Source organism: Rhineura floridana, chromosome 16 (assembly GCF_030035675.1).
Source record: "Rhineura floridana isolate rRhiFlo1 chromosome 16, rRhiFlo1.hap2, whole genome shotgun sequence".
Taxonomy (NCBI): domain Eukaryota; kingdom Metazoa; phylum Chordata; class Lepidosauria; order Squamata; family Rhineuridae; genus Rhineura; species Rhineura floridana.
In genome coordinates, this window is record NC_084495.1 from 9,349,796 (window position 1) to 9,371,881 (window position 22,086).

The 22,086-nt window shown below is 44.8% G+C and overlaps 2 protein-coding genes across 2 annotated transcripts; both read left to right on the plus strand.

The window, feature by feature from the left end:
- Nucleotides 1-1,743: 1,743 nt before the first annotated feature.
- On the plus strand, nucleotides 1,744-10,332 carry LOC133371221 (uncharacterized). The gene is made up of 2 exons (XM_061598413.1): nucleotides 1,744-2,190; nucleotides 8,785-10,332. Exons 1-2 carry the CDS (start codon nucleotides 1,884-1,886, stop codon nucleotides 9,162-9,164), a joined length of 687 nt encoding a protein of 228 aa, XP_061454397.1. The 5' UTR covers nucleotides 1,744-1,883; the 3' UTR covers nucleotides 9,165-10,332.
- A 6,979-nt stretch (nucleotides 10,333-17,311) lies between these two features.
- On the plus strand, nucleotides 17,312-21,271 carry LOC133371441 (uncharacterized). The gene is made up of 2 exons (XM_061598884.1): nucleotides 17,312-17,793; nucleotides 19,657-21,271. The coding sequence occupies exons 1-2, from the start codon at nucleotides 17,487-17,489 to the stop codon at nucleotides 20,025-20,027; spliced, it is 678 nt and encodes a 225-aa protein (XP_061454868.1). The 5' UTR covers nucleotides 17,312-17,486; the 3' UTR covers nucleotides 20,028-21,271.
- Nucleotides 21,272-22,086: the final 815 nt, after the last annotated feature.

The following is a 22,086-nucleotide window of genomic DNA, read 5'->3' on the forward strand; positions in this document are numbered from 1 at the left end:
GACAAATCTTCTACCTCTTCCCCTGCTGGACTGCATTTTTGGAATCAAGAGACTGACAGAGGGGGTCCTTTCTCCAGCAGATGTCTTAATCATGGCCTCAACTGGATAGCAAAACCAGGGGTTGTATTTAGTCCAAATTTATTAATTCAGAGTAAGAACAGTAGAGATTATCATAGTGTGCTTCTTGTAAAATCCTCATTCATGCAAGGTTTTTTACAGCCTCCATATGACATTGATGTTATCAAAATGCCAGCCTATATCCTCCCCCTTCCCACACATGTAGACTTTCTAGAGGAAATGCAGTAACTCAAGAAAACCTGTTGCTACTAACCTGTTTCTGATATCTCAACCACCCATTTACAATATTAAGCCCCCAACCTATAACTAACTCCCCACTGTTCACTGTTAGCCTTTGACTGTGGACAACCCGGTGTGGCTTCTTTTGAGTCTTCTCACTCTTCCTGTAAGAGCATGAGAACAGCCTGCTGGTTCAGGCCAATGGCCCACCTAGTCCAGCATCCTGTTCTCACAGTGGCCAACCAGATGCCTATGGGAAGGCCGCAAGCAGAACCTGGATGCAAGAGCACTCTCCCCTCCTGCAGTTTCCAGCAGCTGGTATTTGGGAACTTACTGCCTTGACAGGTAAGTATCTGTTAAGGATCAATCCTATGCATGTTTACTCAAAACACAACTCCCTCTATTTCCAAAGGGATTTTATCCCATGGAAGATAGCAGACTTAACACACCTAAGTGGATGTAAAGCCCCTTGAAAATAATGGGACTTATTGTAATCCAGCTACACACGTGCAAAGGCTTGTAGCAGCTGTGTAGTGTAATATGTTTACCCAGGAGTAAGTTCTCCAATGTGCCTTCCCAGGTGTGCGTAGTTACAGCCCAACAGTATGCATTGTTCCTCAGAAGTAATTGCCAAGGATTTTAATGGCACTTACTCTAAAGTACATAGAAAATGTGCATTCATGTTTACTCTGGAGTAAGTCCAAAAGACAAGGTAGGATTAAGGTAGTTGGGGACTCTGGTGCAGTTCTCAAAGGTGCCCCTATTTCCCCCAAAATGAACCCATGTAATGCCACAGTGAAAGACTTGGGGCATCTTAAGGATTAACAAATTCATTAGAGATAAGCATTGGTGGACTACGGAAATGTTCTGAGCCTGTGGAGTTTTACAACCTTCAGCAAAACACAAGTAAGACATATTTTGCCAACCCAGAGAAACAAAAAGAAAACACTCTCAGCATGTGCAGGGTCATATTTTAAACTCACTTAAATCATCATTGGTTTTGCCCACTTCCTCCCTTGGGCCAAGTACCAACTCCAAGCCTAACCTACATCACCTATAGAACCTATAGAAAGAGGTATAAAATGGCTGCAAAGGGGAACATTGCTTGTATGGGATGTGTAAAACTTTGATTCCTTTAACTAGAGTGCCTCAGTCTGAACACAGTATAACTTTACTTCTGAGTAAACATATACTGGCTCTGTTAGTAATTCAGTGCCTATTTCTGAGTAAGTTGGCGCTATTAGCCATCCACAAATCAGCAGCGGGAGCCGGGCGATTCTCCTGCTGCAGCTGGAACCGTCTTAATCCTGCGAGTGTGTTTGGTTTTTGGCGGAGAGTGGTCAGAAGGGGTTCTTGCCTTGCACAAGGATAGGGGCCAGGCCAGCTGAGAAGAGTTACAGTGCTCCACCACATCAAGGAAATTTCCTTGATAAATGGTAATTGGGCGCCCTTAAGTTAAGAGCCTGTGAGTGATTGCTGACACTTGTTAGACGGGGAGGGTTAAACTAACTAGTCAGGCGGGCCCGTCCTGTGGGAGAGAGAGAGACGTCGCCCCGAAGTGGCCCTCGCTTGGAGACGTTTGCGCCATGCAAAGGGCTCTGCTGTGCGCCCTGGTCCTGCTGTCGGCTCTGGGGGGAGATGCCTCTGGAAAGGCGGAGGAGGGGAAATTGTGCAAGTGGCTGTACGAGTCGCAGCCGCTGGCGGTGGGGGACGTTCAGTGCGCGGAGCAACGCGAGGGGGCGGGCGTCAAGCTCTGTTGTGGGACCTGCAGCGTGCCCTGCTGTTGCGCGTTGGGAGGGGCTCGTACAGACGAGGAGGAGTACCCCACTGCGAGAAAGCTGGAAACGATCCTAGAGGAAGAGGCTAGGCTGTGTTCTTCGAATCCTGCAGAATGTAAGATGCTCCACACACACACACACACACACACACACACACACACAGCTTTAAGGGGCTACTTGGGGTGGAGCAAACAGAAACCTGATTTATTTTAGGGCCCTTGGTTGCCTCGGTCTCTATTCCCTATATTGGCAATCCTCCCTTATTCTTTTCTGCTGCCATTAGGTTCTTTCAAAGGCCTCGTTTCACCAAAATTTCCCCAAAGTTCACCTTTTCCTTCTTTATGGCAGCGGCTGGCTTGTCAAGTTCAGCCCTCTTGAACTTGGGTTGAAACTAACAGCGTGTGTAGTTGTAGGCTCAAAACTCTCATCATGCAGTACCTTAAAAAGGCTGACGTTTTAGCTGGCATGGTGTAGTGGTTAGAGTGTTGGACTGCGACCTGGGAGACCAGGGTTCGAATCCCCACACAGCCATGAAGCTCACTGGGTGACCTTGGGCCAGTCACTGCCTCTCAGCCTCAGAGGAAGGCAATGGTAAACCCCCTCTGAATACCGCTTACAATGAAAACCTTGTTCATAGGGTCGCCATAAGTCAGGATCGACTTGAAGGCAGGCCATTTCCATTTCCAATAAAGGTTTTAATCCTTAAGGTGCCAGAAGATGTTGACATAGCCAAAAGTCACTTTGTTAATGTTGCTGTAATGGCAACATTAGCGCCCCCCCCCCGAAAGATTTCCAGAACCTCTGGGCAAGCCTTGCCTTTTGTGTAGGGTGCTGGGCACTGCTCACCTGGTCCACCACCTTGGCCTCCTTTCTGTCTGCTCCAGGGCAGGCTCTTTGTTTTGAGGGAATGCCCGCTCCCTCTCATTATCTCCATGACATTTGTCAGAGTTGATGGGTGGAATATAAGAAGAGCCCGGTGGATCAGCCAATGGCCTATCTAGCCCTGTCCTGTTCACGCAGTGGCCAACTAGAGGCCTGTGGGAAGTCTGCAAACAGGTCATGAGTATGAGGGCAATCTCTCCTCCTGTGGTTTCCAGCAACTGGTCTACAGAAGCGCATTGCCTCTAATTATGTAGGCAGGGCATAGCCATCTTGGCTAGTCTAATCTTCTTTTAAAGGCGTCCAAGTTGGTTGCCGTTAAGGCCTCTTGTGGGAGCAAATTTCACAGTTTAACCATGTGCTATGTGAAGTCCTTTCTTTTGTCTGTCCTGAATCTTCCAACATTCTGCTTCGTAGGATGTCCATGAGTTCTTGTGTTATGAGAGAAGGAGAAAAACTTTTCTCCATTCACTTTTTGTATGCCATGCATAATTTTATACAATTCTGTTACGTCATCTCTTACTTGCCTTTTCCCTAAACTAAAAAGCCCCAAATGCTGCAACCTTTCCTCATAGGGGAGTTGCTTCATCCCCTTAATCATTTTAGTTGCCCTTTCCTGAAACTTTTCCAGCTCTGCAATATCCTTTTTGAGGTGAGGGGGGGCAGAAGTATTTATTTGTAAGATGTTTCTCATATTAAGTCACAAAGGGAGGGGTGACTGGCTGAAGGAGGTTATTATGACTTGCGGTGTAGACAGGGGTGTAGTTGTCTGGGATCTCAGGGGGTCTTACAACCCTTACTTTTTGGGGAGCAGGGTCCCTATGTCTCTAGCATCCTATGAGCCAATCAGCTTGAAAGGGGACTGTTAGCTACTGAGAAGAATCTTCTCACATGCTTTCTTGTCTTTTCCTGCTGGTTGAAGAGTGAAAGGAGGTGAGTCAGCCACTGAGAAGACTCTTTTCAGTAGCTAACACTCTCCTCTTTCATGCTGATTGGCTCCTGTGGGTGTCTGTTGTTGTGGAAGAAGACATTATCAAGGATCTCATTCTGAAGCCAGCAGCAAAAGAAAAAAGAGGGGCAGGGGCTGTGATTATCATGAAGGGACCCTGCACTTCTGAATTTGCCGCTACATTGCTGGGTGTAGACTTCACTAGTAGAGCCTATACTAGAATTGCTGCAGTGTGGAGGTACTCCTCTTTAGAATGCTAGAATCTTTTCCAGAATCCTGCATTCTAGCAGTTCTGAAACTCCCTTCCCCCCCCCCCCCATGGAACACTTGAAAATTGCTGGTGCTCTTTGGGGCCCACTTAAAGATTTTACTGCCTGTTTAACAATTGTAACATGCGATGCTTGGTACTGTATGATTATTAATTGTATTTTTGTTGCTTCTTTTTTTTTGCTCACATTGTATTTTACTATATTACATTGTGCATTCCATGCAATTCAAATTGTAATACAGTATAAAAGAAAAGAGGCAATGCCAATACAATTAAAATCAAGGTGTATATTTACTATGAATGTGCTGCTGACCATGAAGCTTGTGGATCAGTGATGGTCCACAGACCACAGTTTGGGAATCTCTGCTCCATTCCATGCCTGCAGACCCCATTTATTTATTTGTTTATTTATTACGTTTATACCCCACCTTTGTTTTCATGACAGAAACCCAAGGCGGCTCACATATGGTTCCCAGGCGGTCTCCCATCTAGGTACTGACCAGACCTGACCCTGCTTAGCTTCAGCAGCATGCTGGCTCATGTGCCTTCAGACCATAGCCTGGTTCAATTTTTGTTTCTCAGCAGACCAGCAGTGTAGTTGTCCAGGGTCCCAGATGGTCTTAGACCCCTTACCTTTTGGGGAGCAGGGTCCCAGCAGGGCCTCTATGTCTTCAGTGTCCTTTCCTGCTGATTGGAGCCAATCAGAATGAAAGGAGGTGAGTAAGTGACTGAGAAGACTCTTCACAGTCGCTAACACACTCCCCTTTAGTCTTAATATGGCAACCAAGAAGGGAAACTCAGCAAAGGAAGTTCCTTACCTTACAGCATCTTAGTACACTACATGAACAGAAAAATAGCAGATCTAGCTGAAAGGCAACATATGTGTTGGATAGTGGCAATACTGGGAATGGAAATTTCTGAGTGAGCCTTTATGTGTGTTTGAACCTTTGCTAAAGATTATACCTTCCCTGCAAATTAGTGAGACACTTTAAGCTTTAAAATAAGAAATAACTACCTTATTCTGGAAGTACATACTTGATAGGAAAGAGTCCTATATCTAACTAACTAGCGAAGTTGGAGATGCAAACACTAGGCTTATTGTTTGCCCTTATGCTTGGAGGAGAGGGCGAGACAAAGGAATATGTCTGCTCTCCCTCACAAGAGAAAGGAGGAGGAGGAAGGAGGGAAGGAGATGTGATCAACATCCCATGCATATCAGTCTAGCAGGAAGGAAGAGACAGCAGGAGATCAAAGGACAGGTATAGCCTAGCAACCAAGAGGTCTCCTCTCTAGCTACCCTTTTTAACCCCATGCAGCTTCAACCCACAAGTTGAAGTTGAACCACATATTCCAACAATATGGAGATCTGCATTCATGGTTGCAATACATCACTAAGGGAAAGCACTCCAAACAAAGTAACAGACTGAAAGTTAATTTTATTGTATAATCTTAGAAGGGGTGGTGGTGGCTGTGAGGGGATGTGATTTTGCCCTTGTTCTGAATCCCCCCCCCGTGCACACTCTTGGGGTTCATTATCCTACTTTTGTGGAACTGTCTCCAAACCTTGGTTTGCGTGCAGACCACTCTTGTGTATGGATGGTGTCAAGTCAGCTACATAAGGATCAGCACACAGTGAATGATTCCATGAGTCTTGGGTTCTCTCTCTGACATGCGGAGTGGCACCACACCGAACTAGTACAAATCCTTCTTAACGGTTAGATCTAAACATTTCAGCTGCAGTACCTGGCAAAGGTCTGCAACCACTCAGCTGGAAGCAGTGGTGGCCAGTGTCAGGCATGTGGGCAAAGCAAGCACTCTAAGTGTTTTCATAAATTAGCAGAGTTTAGCTTAGTGCTTCTTGCTCAGTGCTCTGTGTGGTATACCTGAAAGAAAGCTTTTCCCTTGCTTTGGATCACTGACACTTTAGACTTGTTTCAAAACAATAAAAGACTACTTTGTTAATAGAAAATACATACTTGATAGGAAAGGCACTAGTTCTAGCTAACTCTAAGGGCTTATCCACATGGCAATTTACTGTGTGTCTGGTGCTATTTGCATCCCCTTATAACTCGTATGGTTCACATGATGTTACTGGCAAACAGAAGCTATCTCACAGTTTTTCACAGGAAAAATCATATCCACTCTATCTCTAGGGCTTGCGGACGCTGTGCTCTGACGCTTTTAGGTGGGTGTGTCAATCGTTTCCCTCTCCACGCCCACTCCCTCCTCCCTTCTTTCATTTCATTTTCTGTGGGATGAAGAGAAACTTCTGCTTCTCTCTGCTGTTCTGCAAGCTTTTTTAATGTTGCTGCAAATGGTGCCTTTATTTTCTTTTCCCCCTCCTTTGTGCCCAAAATCATAACATTGCTCAATCAAAGATTTGTATTTTATCTGTATTGTACCAGTGAAAACGCAAACAATTACACTTGCGGGTTGTTATTTTTTTAAAAAATGAAATTTACTGGTAGAACAAACTGAGCATGCTCGGTTGCCAGGTAAACAGAGGGAGTGGAAATGTTAAATTAGAGGGCATAGTCTTTAGGAAACTGCGTGATTGATGCTTCCCCTCAAGTGTGACTAGAAAATACAGTGTTTGCAGCTGGCATTGATCCCTTACTGTAGATAGTGCAAACAGAAAATGGAGGTAAGAACAGCATCTCTAGCACGAAGTTATGCTCCCATGTGGATAAACCCTAAATTGTAGGCATAATGACCAGACTTGGGTATTGTCCTCATGGTTCAGGAGGGAGACAAAGGCAAGATGTCTCCCTATCACTTAGTGGTCAGAAAAGAAGAGGCAAACAGGAAGGAGAAAGAGGTGAGGCCAGCTCCCCAAGAGTATCTGTTTACATGGAAGGAAGATAGATGAGTACAGGTCAGTGACAGCCTAGCAGTCCTGGAGGACTATCTCTCTATCTTCTCTCTGGCATGCAAAGAGAATGAGTGTTGCTCTTGCTACACTTCCAACACTAAGAACGTGTTATACTTTGTTGAATTCAGTAGCTACAACAAAGGCACCAGGTAAGTTCTCACAAAGGTACCTCTTCTTTTTCAGGAGCTTGAACCCAGATCCTTCATCTGAGGGCTAGTAACTTGATAGCCTACCTCTTGGTGAAGCAAGGAACTTGTACAGTAATGGGGAACCTGTGGCCCTCCAGATGCTTTTGGATTCTGACTCCCATCAGACCCACAGCCAGCATGGCTAAGTGCCAGGGATTATGGGAGTTGGAGTCCAGCAACATCTGGAGGGCCACAGGTCCCCCTACCCTGCTCTTGAAAGAGAATTCTTATGAGGCTGCAATATCTGGGGTGCTGACTGTTTTCTGGCTGATAGGGCTCTTTCTTAGCCCTCTTCCTTGTGATGGAGATGTAAGATGGGTCTGTCTCAGCATGCCAGCCTCCTTTTAGATCACCGAACTGTGCCCCATGAGATAATTCCTGGCTTAACATCTTCAGACTGAGAATACGTCCATCAAGTCATGTGCAATCTTGTTCCCTTCCTGCTTATGGCTGAAACTTGTCCTGTGTGATTGCCCCATCCATGTGCTTCTGCTCTCTGAATTAAAGCCTAGTTAAGATAGCCGTGGCTCCTTTATGTCCTTCTCCCCCATATTTCACACCCTGTTAATATGTGGAAGGTGGGATGGGGTGCTAATACAGACTGGTATGGTAATGGCTGGGAACAGTAGTTGCTGTGGCCCAACTAATCAGGGGTGATCCTGTTGCACATGCAAAATTGCCCTCTGTGAAGGGGAGGCGTTCTGAGGTTTACAGTCCTGGGATGGGAGGGGGAAGGAAGGTTCTATGGGTAGAAATTGCAGAGAAATCTTGTTGAATCTGGATCCTACTGAAATCAATAGGGCAAGTTAGTCATGCCATGGACTGGGTTCCCTCAATTTCAATGACATAAATGAATTAAGACTGCAATCCTAACCCCACTTACCTGGAAGTAAGCTCCAGTGGATTCAATAGGACTTCTTCAGAGTAGACGAAGTTAGGATAGCATTGTACATTCAACTAATGTACTCTGGATTGTGTTGGAAAGATGTGGTTCAACTCAAACTGTTGAGTTGGGACTGCAAGGGGTTAAAAAGGGTGGCTAGAGAGGAGACCTCTTGGTTCCTAGGCTGCATCTATCCTTTGATCTCCTGTTAACTCTTCCTTCCTGTGTAAACTGATATTCTTAGGATGCTGACCACATCTTCTTTGTTCTCCAGAGACAGACAATCTTGCCTTTGTCTCTCTCCTCCCAGCATGGCAAACACTAAGTTCAGTGTACACATCTCCAGCTTTGCTAGATAGCTGAATGCAGAACTCTTTCCTATCCAAGGATGTATTTCCTGAATAAAGTAGTTTTCTTACTTTGAAGCTTAAAGTCTCAGTGTAACTAATTCCAGGGACTAATTTAGCAAGGATTCAAACACGCACAAAGCTCTCTTTGCAGCTCTGTAAGAGAGTCTGCCGGCACTAGCCACCGGTACTTACTTTATTTCTATCCTGCTTTTTAGGGCCAACCCTTTCAAAGTGGCTTGCAATAAAAATGCTGAACAGAATAGTTCCGCAGATGTATAATAAAATCCTTATTGGTAAAACTGGCTTCCATCTCTTTCCAGACTGGATGACCTTTTTTTTGTTTTCTGGTGGATTCGTCTTTGCTGGTGTGTGTTGGTTGTGCATTTACTGTCATTGCACACGATTCCTGCAATTTCTGCATGCATGGAGATCCCACAAAGAACAGCAGCTGCAACTTAGCCATCTGGGAGATGCTGGGTGCAGTCGGAGAGCCTCTGTCATTCACCCTGGCTACCGTGGAACCCACATGGGAACAGCTTCACCATCTGGTGCTGAGGGCTGTCAAGGTACCCACAACTGCTGTCTTGTCCAGAGTGTGCAGTTCCGTCATGGGCACTTTGAGGATGAGGCGGTCACTTTGTGTCCAGAAACTCTCCCATTCAGAGCAAAAATTGGAAGACGATGCAGCGCTCCCTTCTAGGATCAAGGAAATAACCCTATTATGATTATTTTACTATATATTAAACTAGACTGTTTTAAATGTAGTGCTCCCTTGCTCAATGCTCTTCTCTGCCTTATCGGGGGGGGGGGAGATGCTAGTATCTTTTTTGCAACATCCTAACCTCTCATTAACATAATAATTCTAGTGAGGAGAGCATGGGCCCCTCCAGATGTTGTTGAACTACAATTCCCATCTGCCCCAGCCTGTTTGGCCATTGATCGGGGATGATGGGAGTTGTAGTCCAGCAACATCTAGAGGGCCACAAGTTCTCCGCTCTTGGTTTAGAGGGAGCAACCTTGGAGATGAGATGTTTCCCATTCGATCATTACTTTTAAAGATGAGTTTAAAAGGAGGGATGTGTTTGACTCTTTCTACACTGGTAACAGAACACTATAGCTAAGTTTTCCTGCACACCTGTCCACTTGTTCTAGAACTGGATGGCAGACCATTAAAAGCTGGACCCATTGAGCTGCAATTGCACGGTTAGTGCAACCCACCCACCGCTTCTCTAACTCTGATAGTTTCATCCCTAAAGAAAAGCAGCCTGAATTTATATGGGATGACTTGTATCCAAAATGTTTGGGGCAGAAAGAGGTTGTCAAAAGCATTGCATACATATCACATCCTGTTTATGGGCAGAGCTAGTTCTGTGCTGTCACTTTGTAGCTCATTAAAGAGACCACTGACCAGGCAATGCCCAGAGGCTGCTCCTGAAACGAAAGCTGCAAACATTGCCCATGAAGACATGGCAAAGTATTGTTCAGCTGCCATATGAAGCACACTCAGGTAGGCAATGCCTTTGTACCTCCTTGTGGGATATACTTTGGGTCAACTTATCTGTGTCTTTGTGACTATTCCTACTGGAGACTTGTTGCTGTCTGCTACACATTGGCACAAACCAGGGGTATCTCTCATGGGGTTTATATGCCAGATGGTACCCCTTGGCTTTTTTAAACATGATAATTGTATGACCACTTCTGTGCATTACCCATAAAGAGGCAAACCGGGCAAGCACTGATGGTTGCCTCCTCCTGAACCAATTGCTTCTGGGATGCATGGAGCTGTTTTACTAGCACAGACACTTACCAAATGTATGTTTCCAAATGTATGTATGAAACCACCAATTAAAAAGTTTGTAATACTTTGATCCTTGTTATGGAAATACTTATGCAGAGTGATTCAGCAGAGTGAGCTGAGTCTGTGCCAGGATGTGTATTTACCTAAGTAGCAGCCTTTAACCCTGCATTTAGGGCTTAAGACTTAGTAAACTAAGAAAAGCTACAAAAGCCAAGGAACCAAGAGAGGGCTCCAGCAATGAAAGACCAGGAAGCATTTGAGATCTCTGGAAAGATAAGAAAGGCCAGTCAAGAAGTGCCATGGACTCCCTTACATTCTCCCCCAACCCCCATTTCTTGCACCAGGTTATGGGGAAAACTGTGGCCCTTCAGACAAAGGAAGGAGGGGCAAGTCAGCTTCCCTGAGCATATTAGTTTACAATGGAAGGAAGTTAGGTAGAGAAGAGCACAGGTAAAGGCAGGCAAGCCTGGCCAGCTGGAGGACCCTAACTCTATCTTCTTTCTGGAATACACACAAAAGAACCCAGACAGGAGTTGCTCCTGCCCCACTTCCAACAATCCTCATCTCTTAAAATGTACTGTTCCAACTTCTTGTTTGATTCCATTACAGATGGTAATTGGTAGCCTGTGATCCAAGGATTTATCTGCCTCCAATATATTTTTATGTTTTTATTACATTTCTATCCCACTTTTCCTCCAAGGAACTCGGCATACATAGTTCTCCTCCTCCCCACTGTGGCTGGCGATCACTCCTGGCCGAGTAAGATTGTCTTCCAAGATAATTTGGTTGGAAGATGCCTGTGCGTGAATTTGTTTTATGTGGTGAGATCGGTGCACGACGATCAACACACAATCTTGACAGAAAAAGGCTTTGATCCAATGGCATGGGATGCCACGACAATTGGAAGTCTTTTATCTGCTGCAGCCTTCATCCTCCTTCACAGCCGTTGTAACGTACACATTGTTATCCTCCGCCTGTTCTGCCGTTGAGGACATTCTTGGATCGTTCTTTGTCTGGTTCTTCTCCCTCAACCTTACCGCCATGGGTGACCCTGCTGGGAGCACATGACTCCCGACAGCATCGTATCTTCACAACAACCCTGTGAGGTAAGTTAGGCTGAGAGACAGCAACTGACCCAAGGTCACCCAGGGAGCTACATGACCAAGCGGAGATTTGAACCCTGGTCTCTCAGGTCCTAATCCAACATGCTAGCCACTTCACCACAATGGATGTAATTTTCTTGGGCAAAGAGAGAGGACTGAATTGCATGGGGGAACTGGTGGGATTTCTTGATCTTGTCCCCACCCCACCTGAGGTTTTCTGATCAGGTGACTGGTTCTCCCCCCCATCAGGCTTGCATTAGAGATCCACACACGCACACCCCACTTACTAAGCATTGCTCTCATTAAAATCTGGTGTTAAAAGGAAATCTGAACTGAATAGGAACCCACATGCTAATGCTTACGTTCGTGCCATAGATAAATGCCTATTCAACAATCGGCTAAGAGACCATAACATAAGGAGACCCTGTTGGATCAGGTCATTGGCCCATCTAGTCCAGTATCTTGTTCTCACAGTGACCAAACAGATATCCATGGGATGCCCACAAGCAGACCCTGAGTGCAAGAATGCTCTCACCTCCTGCAGTTTCCAGCAATTGGCTTGTGGAGGCAGAGCAGACCCATCATGTCTAGTAGTGACTGATAGCCTTTTTCCTCCATGAATTTGTCTAGTCCTCTTTTAAAGTCATCCAGGTTGGTGGCCATCACTGCCTCTTGTGGGAGCAAATTCCATGGTTAAATCATGTGCTGTATGAAGGACTTTCTTTTGTCTGTCCTGAATCTTCCTCCTACAGAAAGTGAAGGAATCAACCAGAGGATCAGCTATCCTGGGCTTGATTCTAACCAATAGAGATGCTTTGGTGGATGAAGTGGCAGTTACGGGACCTCTGGGGGGAAGTGACCACACCATACTTGAATTCTTGATTTTAACAGAAGCAAAAGCTGAGAGAAGCCATACGCACACCTTGGACTTCAGGAAAGCTGATTTTAATAAACTCAGAACAATTGTAAGTACAGTTCCATGGCAAGCGACCCTAATGAGAAAAGGAGTCACAGATGGGTGGGTTTCTAAAAAAGGAAATTCTAAAAGCGCAATGGCAAGCAATTCCAACAAGGAAAAAAGGGGAGAAACAGCAGAAGAAGCCAATGTGGCTTCACAAAAAGCTTAGAGCTGACCTTAAAACAAAAAAGGATACATACAGGAAGTGGAAAAAAGGCCAGGCCACAAAGGAAGAGTACAGGCAGGTATCACGGAACTGCCGGGATGGTGTCAGGTAGGCTAAAGCTGAGAATGAGCTGAGGTTAGCGAGGGATGCTAAAAGCAACAAAAAAGCTTTCTTCAGGTACATCCATAGTAAAAGACAGAGAAAAGAAATGGTGGCACAGCTACTCAATGAGGATGGCAAAAGGATAACAGATGACAAAGAAAAGGCAGAAGTCCTCAATTCCTACTTTGGCTCAGTCTTCTCCCAAAAAAGGGTCTATGACCCTCCCGGGAAACATGATGTAGAAGGGTCAGGATTGGACCTTGAGACTGATAGACAAACAGTCAAGGAATCACTTTGAATGAGTTCAAATCGGCAGGGCCCGATAAACTGCATCCTAGAGTATTGAAGGAACTGGCTGAAGAACTCTCAGAACAGCTCTCAATTATCTTTGCAAAATCATGGAGGACCGGTGAAGTGCCGGATGACTGGAGGAGAGCTAATGTTGTCCCTATCTTTAAAAAGGGCAAGAAGGAGGAACCGGGGAGCTACAGACCAGTCAGCCTCACATCAATCCCTGGGAAAATTCTGGAGCAGATTATAAAGCAGTCAATCTGTAAGCACTTTGAAAGCAATGCAGTGATTACTAGGAGCCAACATGGATTTATGAAGAACAAATATTGCCAAACTAATCTTATCTCATTTTTTGATCAGGTAACCTCCCTTGTAGACTGTAGGAATGCTGTGGACATAATATATCTTGACTTCAGCAAAGCTTTTGACAAAGTGCCCCATTATATTCTGATTAGCAAGCTAGCTAAATGTGGGCTGGATGGAACAACTATCAGATGGATCCACAGTTGGCTCCAGAATTGTGCTCAAAGAGTGCTTATCAGTGGTTCCTTCTCAAACTGGGCAGAAGTAACGAGTGGGGTACCACAGGGCTCGGTCCTGGGCCCAGTGCTCTTTAACATTTTTATTAACGACTTGGATGAGGAGGTACAAAGCATGCTTAACAAATTTGCAGATGATACAAAATTGGGGGGGCATAGCTAATACCATGGAAGACAGAAACAAAATTCAAAGGGACCTTGATAGGCTGGAGCATTGGGCTGAAAACAACAGAATGAAATTCAACAGGGATAAATGCAAAGTTCTACACTTAGGAAAAAGAAACCAAATGCACAGTTATAAAATGGGGGATACTTGGCTCAGCAGTACAATATTGAGAAGGATCTTGGAATTGTCGTTGATCATAAGCTGAATATGAGCCAACAGTGTGATGTGGCTGCAAAAAAGGCAAATGCTATATTAGGCTGCATTAACAGAAGTATAGTTTCCAAATCACAGTGAAGTATTAGTTCCCCTCTATTCAGCACAGGTTAGGCCTCATCTTGAATACTGCATCCAGTTCTGGTCTCCACACTTCAAGAAGGATGCAGACAAACTGGAACGGGTTCAGAGGAGGGCAACAAGGATGATCAGGGGACTGGAAACAAAGCCCTATGAGGAGAGACTGAAAGAACTGGGCATGTTTAGCCTGGAGAAGAGAAGACTGAGGGGAGATATGATAGCACTCTTCAAGTACATGAAAGGTTGTCACATAGAGGAGGGCCAGGCTCTCTTCTCAATAGTCCCAGAGTTCAGGGCACGGAATAACGGGCTCACGTTGCAGGAAGCCAGATTTTGACTGTATAGCAGGAAAAACTTCCTAACTGTTAGAGCTATACGACAATGGAACCAATTACCTAGAGAGGTAGTGGGCTCTCCAACTCTGGAGGCATTCAAGAGGCGTCTGGACAGCCATCTGTCGGGACTGCTTTGATTTGGATTCCTGCATTGAGCAGGGGGTTGGACTTGATGGCCTTATAGGCCTCTCCCAACTCTACTATTCTATGATTCTATAATTTTATGATTCTAACACTCAGCTTCATTGGATGTCCATGAATTCTATTGTTATGAGAGAGAACTGCTTTCTATCACTTGCTCCATGCCATGCATAATTTTATATACTTCTATCATGTTGCCTCTTTCTCACCTTTTCTCTAAATTAAAAAGCCCCAAATGCTGCAACCTTTCCTCCACCCTCTTGAACAATATGGTTGCCCTTTTCCCAACTCTACAATATCTTTTTAGAGGTGAGGTGATCAGAACTGTACATGGTATTCCAAATGTAGCTGCACCATAGATTTTTATAACAGCATTATGATATTGGCAGTTTTATTTTCAATACTTTCCCTAATGATCCCTAGCACGGAATTTGCCTTTTCGACAGCTGCCGTGCACTGGGTCAACATCTTCCCTGAGCTGTCCACTATGACCCCAAGGTCTGGTTCCTGGTCAGTCACTGCCAGTTTAGACTCCATGAGCATATGTGTGAAATTAAGATGTTTTGTTCCAAAATGCATGAACCATGGGGTAAAATGTAAATTGAAGTTAAGCATATGTCATGCACTGAAGTAGGTTTACCATTGGATCAGGAACGAGAGAGTCATCATATGCCTTAGGACCCACAAGATGCTATCCTTTATCTCACCAAAGTCTTTCATATGAGTGCAGTGTGTTATCCCGGTCTGAAGATCTCCAACATCCTGAGCTCTGATTTGTGTTGAGTGCTTGGCTTGTTAACAGTGACTCTAGCCAATAGACAATGTGGGCACATACACATGATGGGACTACAGCTGAGGTGCTTAGCACATAGGGTGGTATTCAATGCTAGTCCCACCCAGAGTAAACCCGCTGAAGTTAATAGACACGGCTAACTTAGGTTCATTCATTTCAGTGGGTCCACTTTGCATAGGACTGAATAGAAACCACAGTCTGCCCACACATGGTCCCAAGGTCAGTCTCCAGTTCGAGGATCAAATTACAGGGAATGATGGGAAATATAATTTTCTTCCTTCCTTTCAGACTCTGGAAAGTAGTCCTATAGTAGATCATAAAGGACTAGATCATGGATGGAGAACCTGTAGTTCAACAACATTTATAGGGCCAGAACTCACTATTCCTGAATGTTGGTAATCTGGATTCCACTAGACCTAAGGAACCAGACATCTATCTAGCTATCTCTCTGCATGCTTACTCTTGCTATATCCAAAGGCATTTACTTCTGTGTAACATGGCAATCTGAACACCCCACCTGAGTGTAATCCTCCCCTGAAAATAGTGGAACTTTCTTACCAGTAAATATTCTTAAAATCTGGCCACATATAGGCACAGAAGTGTAGTGCAACATGTGTACTCAGAATAAATCTCACAGAATTCAATGAGCTTTCTCAGATGTATGTGTGTGTTTGACAAAATTTATATACCGCTTGGAACTAAAGACCTCTGAGCGGTTTACAAAACATTAAAATTATCTGTAAAAGAAATCAAAATATATTTAAAACAAAACCGCTACTAAAAGATTAAAACAGATCAACATCTAAAATATCTATCAACATCAACACCATAGATGTAAGGATAGGCTTGCCTAAACAAAAAAGTTTTAAGCAGGTGCTGAAAGGTATACAGGAAACTTAAACAAAACAATTGTGTGGTTGTCCCAGTATTTCACTGCCTGACCTCGCAAGTACAATGAAACATGATATTGCAAAAACACACCTGTACACAAACAGCCTTAATTTCATTATGATTCTTTGCTAGGAGGGGGTTCTGCACTGCATAGGCCCAAATATTCTATGACAAAATGATATGCTATAGGCAGCTTCCAAAAATATACAGTACACTATTCTAGTACAAAGGGGAAACAATAGTTAAGTCCAGCAATAAATATTTATCTTTGTAATTGTTGCATATTTCTTTTTCAGGGTATTGTTGCTGCAATAGCAAGTCCTTCACATTCTTGATTTTTTATATGTATCAAAGCAGTCAAAGACACCGCTACTTTTCTTTTTCCTTTCAACAATCCCAGCAGGACACCACACACTTTCAGAAAGTACGGCTTTCTTTCCCAGCAAACATAAGCTAGCTTCATTTGTTTTTAAAAACCTTCATTCTGACCCGGCAAAAAAGTCACACTGGCTGACCTAAGGATATATTTGTATCCCAATAGGATTTCCAATGGAAAGGATGAGGTTTGTACCCCAGAGACCATTTTTTCTGTGTTGCCACCACAACTGTGTTTGACAATACCAAAGCATCTTGAGCCAAAAAGCAGTCATTCAGAGGAAGCAATTTTTTTTCTGAGCAATCCACATTGTCCACTTCTCCATGCATACTGAACACAACACAATTTCTGGGGTTATTTCTGGACCACGGTGGTTTCTTTTTTCCGGAAGGACAATAACTGGTAACTGGCTGAAATTTGGCGACACTGTATAGGTGTCAGTTTGTGACACTGTCCTAGAAGGACAACCCTGTAGGTCTACTCATACTGTATGTCAATTATATAGTGAAAACTGCACCTGGGGCAGAAGTTTGTCCTCCGGGACTTCTGGGAATTTTTGGGCCCCAGGTAGGGTTTTTCCCCCAGATGGAAATCAGTAAATGCTAACTGTATGAAATTTGGGGGCCTTTTACAGTTTAAATGTTGTAACAATGTCCTAGAAGAACACCCCTGTACGTCTACTTATATGGACATTATATAATAGAAAGTGCACTTGGAGGCCAAACGTACCCCAAAAGTTTGCATGAAGGGTCTACAGCGGTGTGGCTTTTACTTCTGAGTAAGCTTGGGTGAGCTCCTGCTGTCAGCTCCCCCCCCCCGGAATTGGGTCCAAGGGCAGGGTCAGTTAACCAATTGCAGCTGGAACCCTTTTAGTCCGAGCTCTCCTCTGGCACAGAGATCAGGGCCAGACTAGCTGAGACAGGTGCGTTTCCCGACCTCACCAAGGGAAAGTTGCTGCAGGGGTTATTAAAAGCAGCTGGGCAAACGGGAGGGACCACTTGCGTTTATTAGTGGAGGGGGGTTAGAATGATTAGGTAGGACAGCACCCCCGCTTGGAGACGTGTGCGCCATGAAGAGGGCTTTGTTAGGCGTTTTGGTCCCACTGCTGGCTCTCGGGGGAGACCCCTCTGCGAAGACGGGGGAGGGGGGTGAATTGTGCCGCAACTGGCTGTACGGGACGGAGCCGCCATCGGTGGGGGTCTTTCAATGCGTGGAGCAACGCGACGGGGCGGGCGCCCAGTTCCGCTGCGGGACTTGCAACTGTGGCTCCTTGGAGGAGGCTCTCGCCGAAGGGCGGCTGCGGCCGTCCGCCAGAAAGCTGCCTGCGATCCTTGAGGGCGAAGGAGAGTTCAGGCAGGCTTCGGCTCCTATGCCGGGTAAGATGACTCCGTCCACGTCCAGCTTCGAGGGAGTTGGGGTGGGCCTCGAGCAGCTGGCTGCGTCCCTCTGCTTTGTATTTTGGGGGGGGAAATCCTCTTTCTGTAGCCCTTCGACTCTCTTCCCCAGAACCCCCATAGCGCTGGATTGACAGTCTTGTTCCCTTCCTCCTTGTGACTGAGACACTCTCTCTTTCTCTCTCTCTGGGCTAAATATTGCCAGAAATGTAAGAATTCTGGAAGACCAAGGTAATTTGTGGGGAAGCTCATTTCTCACTTACCCTAGGAGCCCATCAGCAGGAAAGGAGAGGTGTGTTAGCTGCTGAGAAGTCTTCTCAGTGACTGGCTCACCTTCTTTCCACTCTGATTGGCTCCAATCAGCACAAAAGGACAAAGAAGCATGTTGCTAACCAAGGGAGAAAGTACTTTGCCATGAAGCTCACTTCTCACTTACCCTAGGAGACCATCAGCATGAAAGGAGAGATGTGTGTTAGCTACTGAGAAGAGTCTTCTCAGGGACTGACTCATCTTCTTCTGATTGGCTGCAATCATCACAAAAGGGCATGAAAGCATGTTTCCAGCCAAGTGAGAAGACTCTTCTCAGTGGGTAACATAGTCCTCTTTCATGCTGATAGGCTTGTATAAAGGACCCTGCTCCCAAAAGAGTAAGGGATCTGAGACCCACTATGACCCTGGACAACTACACCTCTGAGTGTGAGCCTGTTGCACATGCAAAATTTCCCTGTGAGAAGGGAAGGAGTTCTTGGGAGGGGAAATGAAAGTTCTGGGGAAGGGGGCAAGAGAGGCACAAAATGCTGTTGAACTTTGGTCCTATTAAACACAGTGGGGGCAAGCTAGTCATGGCATGGGCTTAGTCCCTATTGATTTCAAAAGGAACCAAGTTCAGCTAGCTTAGGCTGTAGGCCTGGCACCACTTATGCACTGAATTCAATGTGCCTTCCTTCTAAGATCCTCCATGGTGCAGAGTCATAAGCGGCAGTAACGCAGCCGAAGCTCTGCTCACAGATTCCAACAGAAGGAGGAAGTCGAATCTCCGGTAAAAGGGGTTGAGGTCGACTCAGCCTTCCATCCATCCGTGGTCAGTAAAATGAGTACCCGGCATATGCTGGAGGGTAAAGAAAGGCCGGGGAAGGAACTGGCAATCCCACCCCATATATACGTCACCCTAGGAGTCAAACAACTCGCACTATAAGTGCGGGGACACCTTTACCTTTTTTTCCTTCTGAGTAGACATGTTTAGAATTTTAGCTTTAGTCTGGGTCCAACCCAGAATCTGAGATGGGCACAGATGCCCTGTCTATTTACTTCTGCCCTGCTTTTGGGGACAAGTTCTTAGCCAACCATTTTAATAATTGTTCTGTACTGCTCTTAAATGTTTGTAAAGTTTTAATGTTGCTGTACACCACCCTGATCTGTGAAAAATGGAAATGGACTGCCTTCAAGATGATCCTGACTTATGACTACCCTATGAATGATGAGGGGGCAGTATAGAAATACTTCTGTAAAATAAAATAAGTGGCTTGCAATAAAAAAAAGTTGAACAGAACAGTTCAGCAAATGTGTAATTAAAAACCTGAGTATTGATCACCACCTTTTTTTAAAAGTCTAGAAAAGTACATAGCACAAGGAATAAAATATAAGCTCAATACTAATTGTATACCATATAAAATAAGAATCTAATCAAGCCACACCTGTTCAAATAAAAGGAACCAAAAAAGAAAAAACTAAAATGAAGACTGGAGGAGGTTAAGGAGAGAAGATTGAGGAAAATTTGTCAACAAAAGACAAATATAAATACAAAATGTGTCAGTACATAAATAACAGATCATCTTCTATTTCCAGACTCGGTGTGCACCGTTTGGGGCATCGCTTTAGCCCTTATTTTTATTGCGCTTTGCTACTGGGTTTACAAATGTTGGATTCAGAGCCAGCCCCGTAGTGAACGGCAGATGATTTATCTGGATGATTATTTCCCTACGACGCGCTCAGTCATTGACTTCTTCTGTCGCTGTGGTGCCTGCTTGAGAAGAGCTCCACCATCATCTGGGCCTGAGCGCCTTCAGGACAATTCTCCCGCACTGGACCATACACCTGCTGTGCCATTGCATCGTGAGAGCTCTGGGGACAAGGCGATCATCTTGCCTCCAGCATCTTCTCCAGTTGGGACAGCTTCTGGTCACATTTCGCAGCCAAGCTTGGAGAATGGATCTTGATCCATCCAGTGATGCAACAAGGCATTATCCTCTAAATAGCTAAGCAAGGTGGCTTAAGCACCACTCCAAGCTAGTCACAGCATACTTTTAGGATCAAGTAAATGAACTAACCATGTATAATGATTATTTTAATAATGTACATCAAATGTAGCCATAATAGTGGTGCCCTCCTGACTACAAGTCCCATCACCCCTGATGCATTTGGCCATGCTGACTGGGCCTGATGGCAGTTCAGCAGCAACATTTGGAGGGCATCACACTGTCCACACCTGATTTATACTGAATCTGACTGTTCTTTTACATGTAGTGCTTCCTTGATTCTTAGTGCTGTCAACCTTTTAAAAACAAGACACTGGCATGTTGTCATTGAGTATTTGCTGGACCCCTACTCACCCACCCCTCAAATTCATGCTGTAGGTTACAGGCAGCTCCTTGGGGACAAAATGTTTCCCAATGGATTGTTATACTTAAGAGAAGGATGGCTTTAACCAGAGGGGGTATTTTCAATTCTTTTCACTCTGGCAACAGAAGGCTAAAACCAAGTTGCCTGGACTTGGTCATGCTGCACAGTCTTTCACATGCCCCGGGACTGAACTGCAGACTATTAAATGCTTTCCCCTTCAGTTGGAAATGTACAATGAATACAACTCCACCCCTCCCTTCTCTAATTCTGGTAGGTCTATCTCTGAATTCAAGGTTTATATGGGATGATGTGTGTTGTGCCCCAAACTGGGAAGGGGGGAAGAGGGTGCTCATTTTATAACTTGGTAGGGAGACCACTGACCAGGCAAAGCCCAAAGGCAGCCCCTAAAATGAACGCTGCAAACCCTTGGCAGAGAAGACATGACAAAGTATTGTTCAGCTGCCACATGAAACAGTATTTCTCAGTAATTCTCCTAGAGGAATGTGCTTTAGGGCAGCTCATCTATGTACTATTCTCTCTCTGTGTGTGACAGTTCCTACTGAAGAATTATTGTCTACCACCTATTGGCACAAGCCAAGGACATCTCTCATAGGGCCAATATCCCACACGGTACACCCAAGGCCTTTTAAAACATGATGATTGTATGACCAGTTCTGTGCATTATCCATAAAGGGGCAAAACAGGTGAGCATTGTTGGGTGTCTCCTGAAACAATTGCTTCCGGGATGCATGGAGCTGTTTTCGTCGCACAGACACTTGTCAAATGTATATTTCCGAATGTATGCACCAAATCACCAATAAAAATGCATGTAGTATTTTTATCCTGGTCTCTTTGATTGTAGCTGTCTAACTTCTGATTGGATATCATGCCAGCTGGTACTGCAATGAGCAGGAAAAGAACTGGAGGGGTGGTCTGAGGTACTTAGCTGTAGGGTTGCTATTCTTCCTCTGCATTCACTCTGAGGTGTTTTGCTCAAGTGGATGGTTTTTTTTTAAGGCTTAAATCAGGGCTGGGTTAGTTTTTGCACACTAGTCAATCTCTTGCCTTCAGATCTAGTGCTAAAAGGAAATCTGAATTGAAAAGAGGCCTGCATACAAATACTTGCACTCATCCTTGCTGGAAGAAAGCAACAACCAACAACACTTGTATTTGGTTACCTGAACCAGGGAGAGGGGGTGCTAGACAGAAAGAGGAATGTTTTCTGTTCCTCTCACTTGACCACCTTGCGACTTAGTTTGTTTTGAGCATCTCTTCCTGCTTCTTCTGGGACCACACACTCTCCTTTGTTCTCCATGTATGAGGAGGTGCGCTCTCTATCTGAGCTCTAACTCGGAGAGAGGGCTGTGTATATTAGAAGTAAATAAACCTTAGTTTTTCTTTCTCACCTTTACCACTGGCCTTAACTGTTGCTGTGTGTGTTTGTGTTGTTTAATTTTGTTTAAAAGCAGCACCACAGCAGCAGAGAGTAGCAGCAGATGTTGAAATGCGAGTGTGCCAGTGTGCGCGCGCGTCTACCTAAGAAAGCAGGCTTTTACCCTGCTTCAGGATCACTGAGACTGGAGACTTAGTAAAATAAGAAAAGCTACTTTATTTATAGAAATACATTGTAGATAGAAAGGCATACCTAGTTCTAAC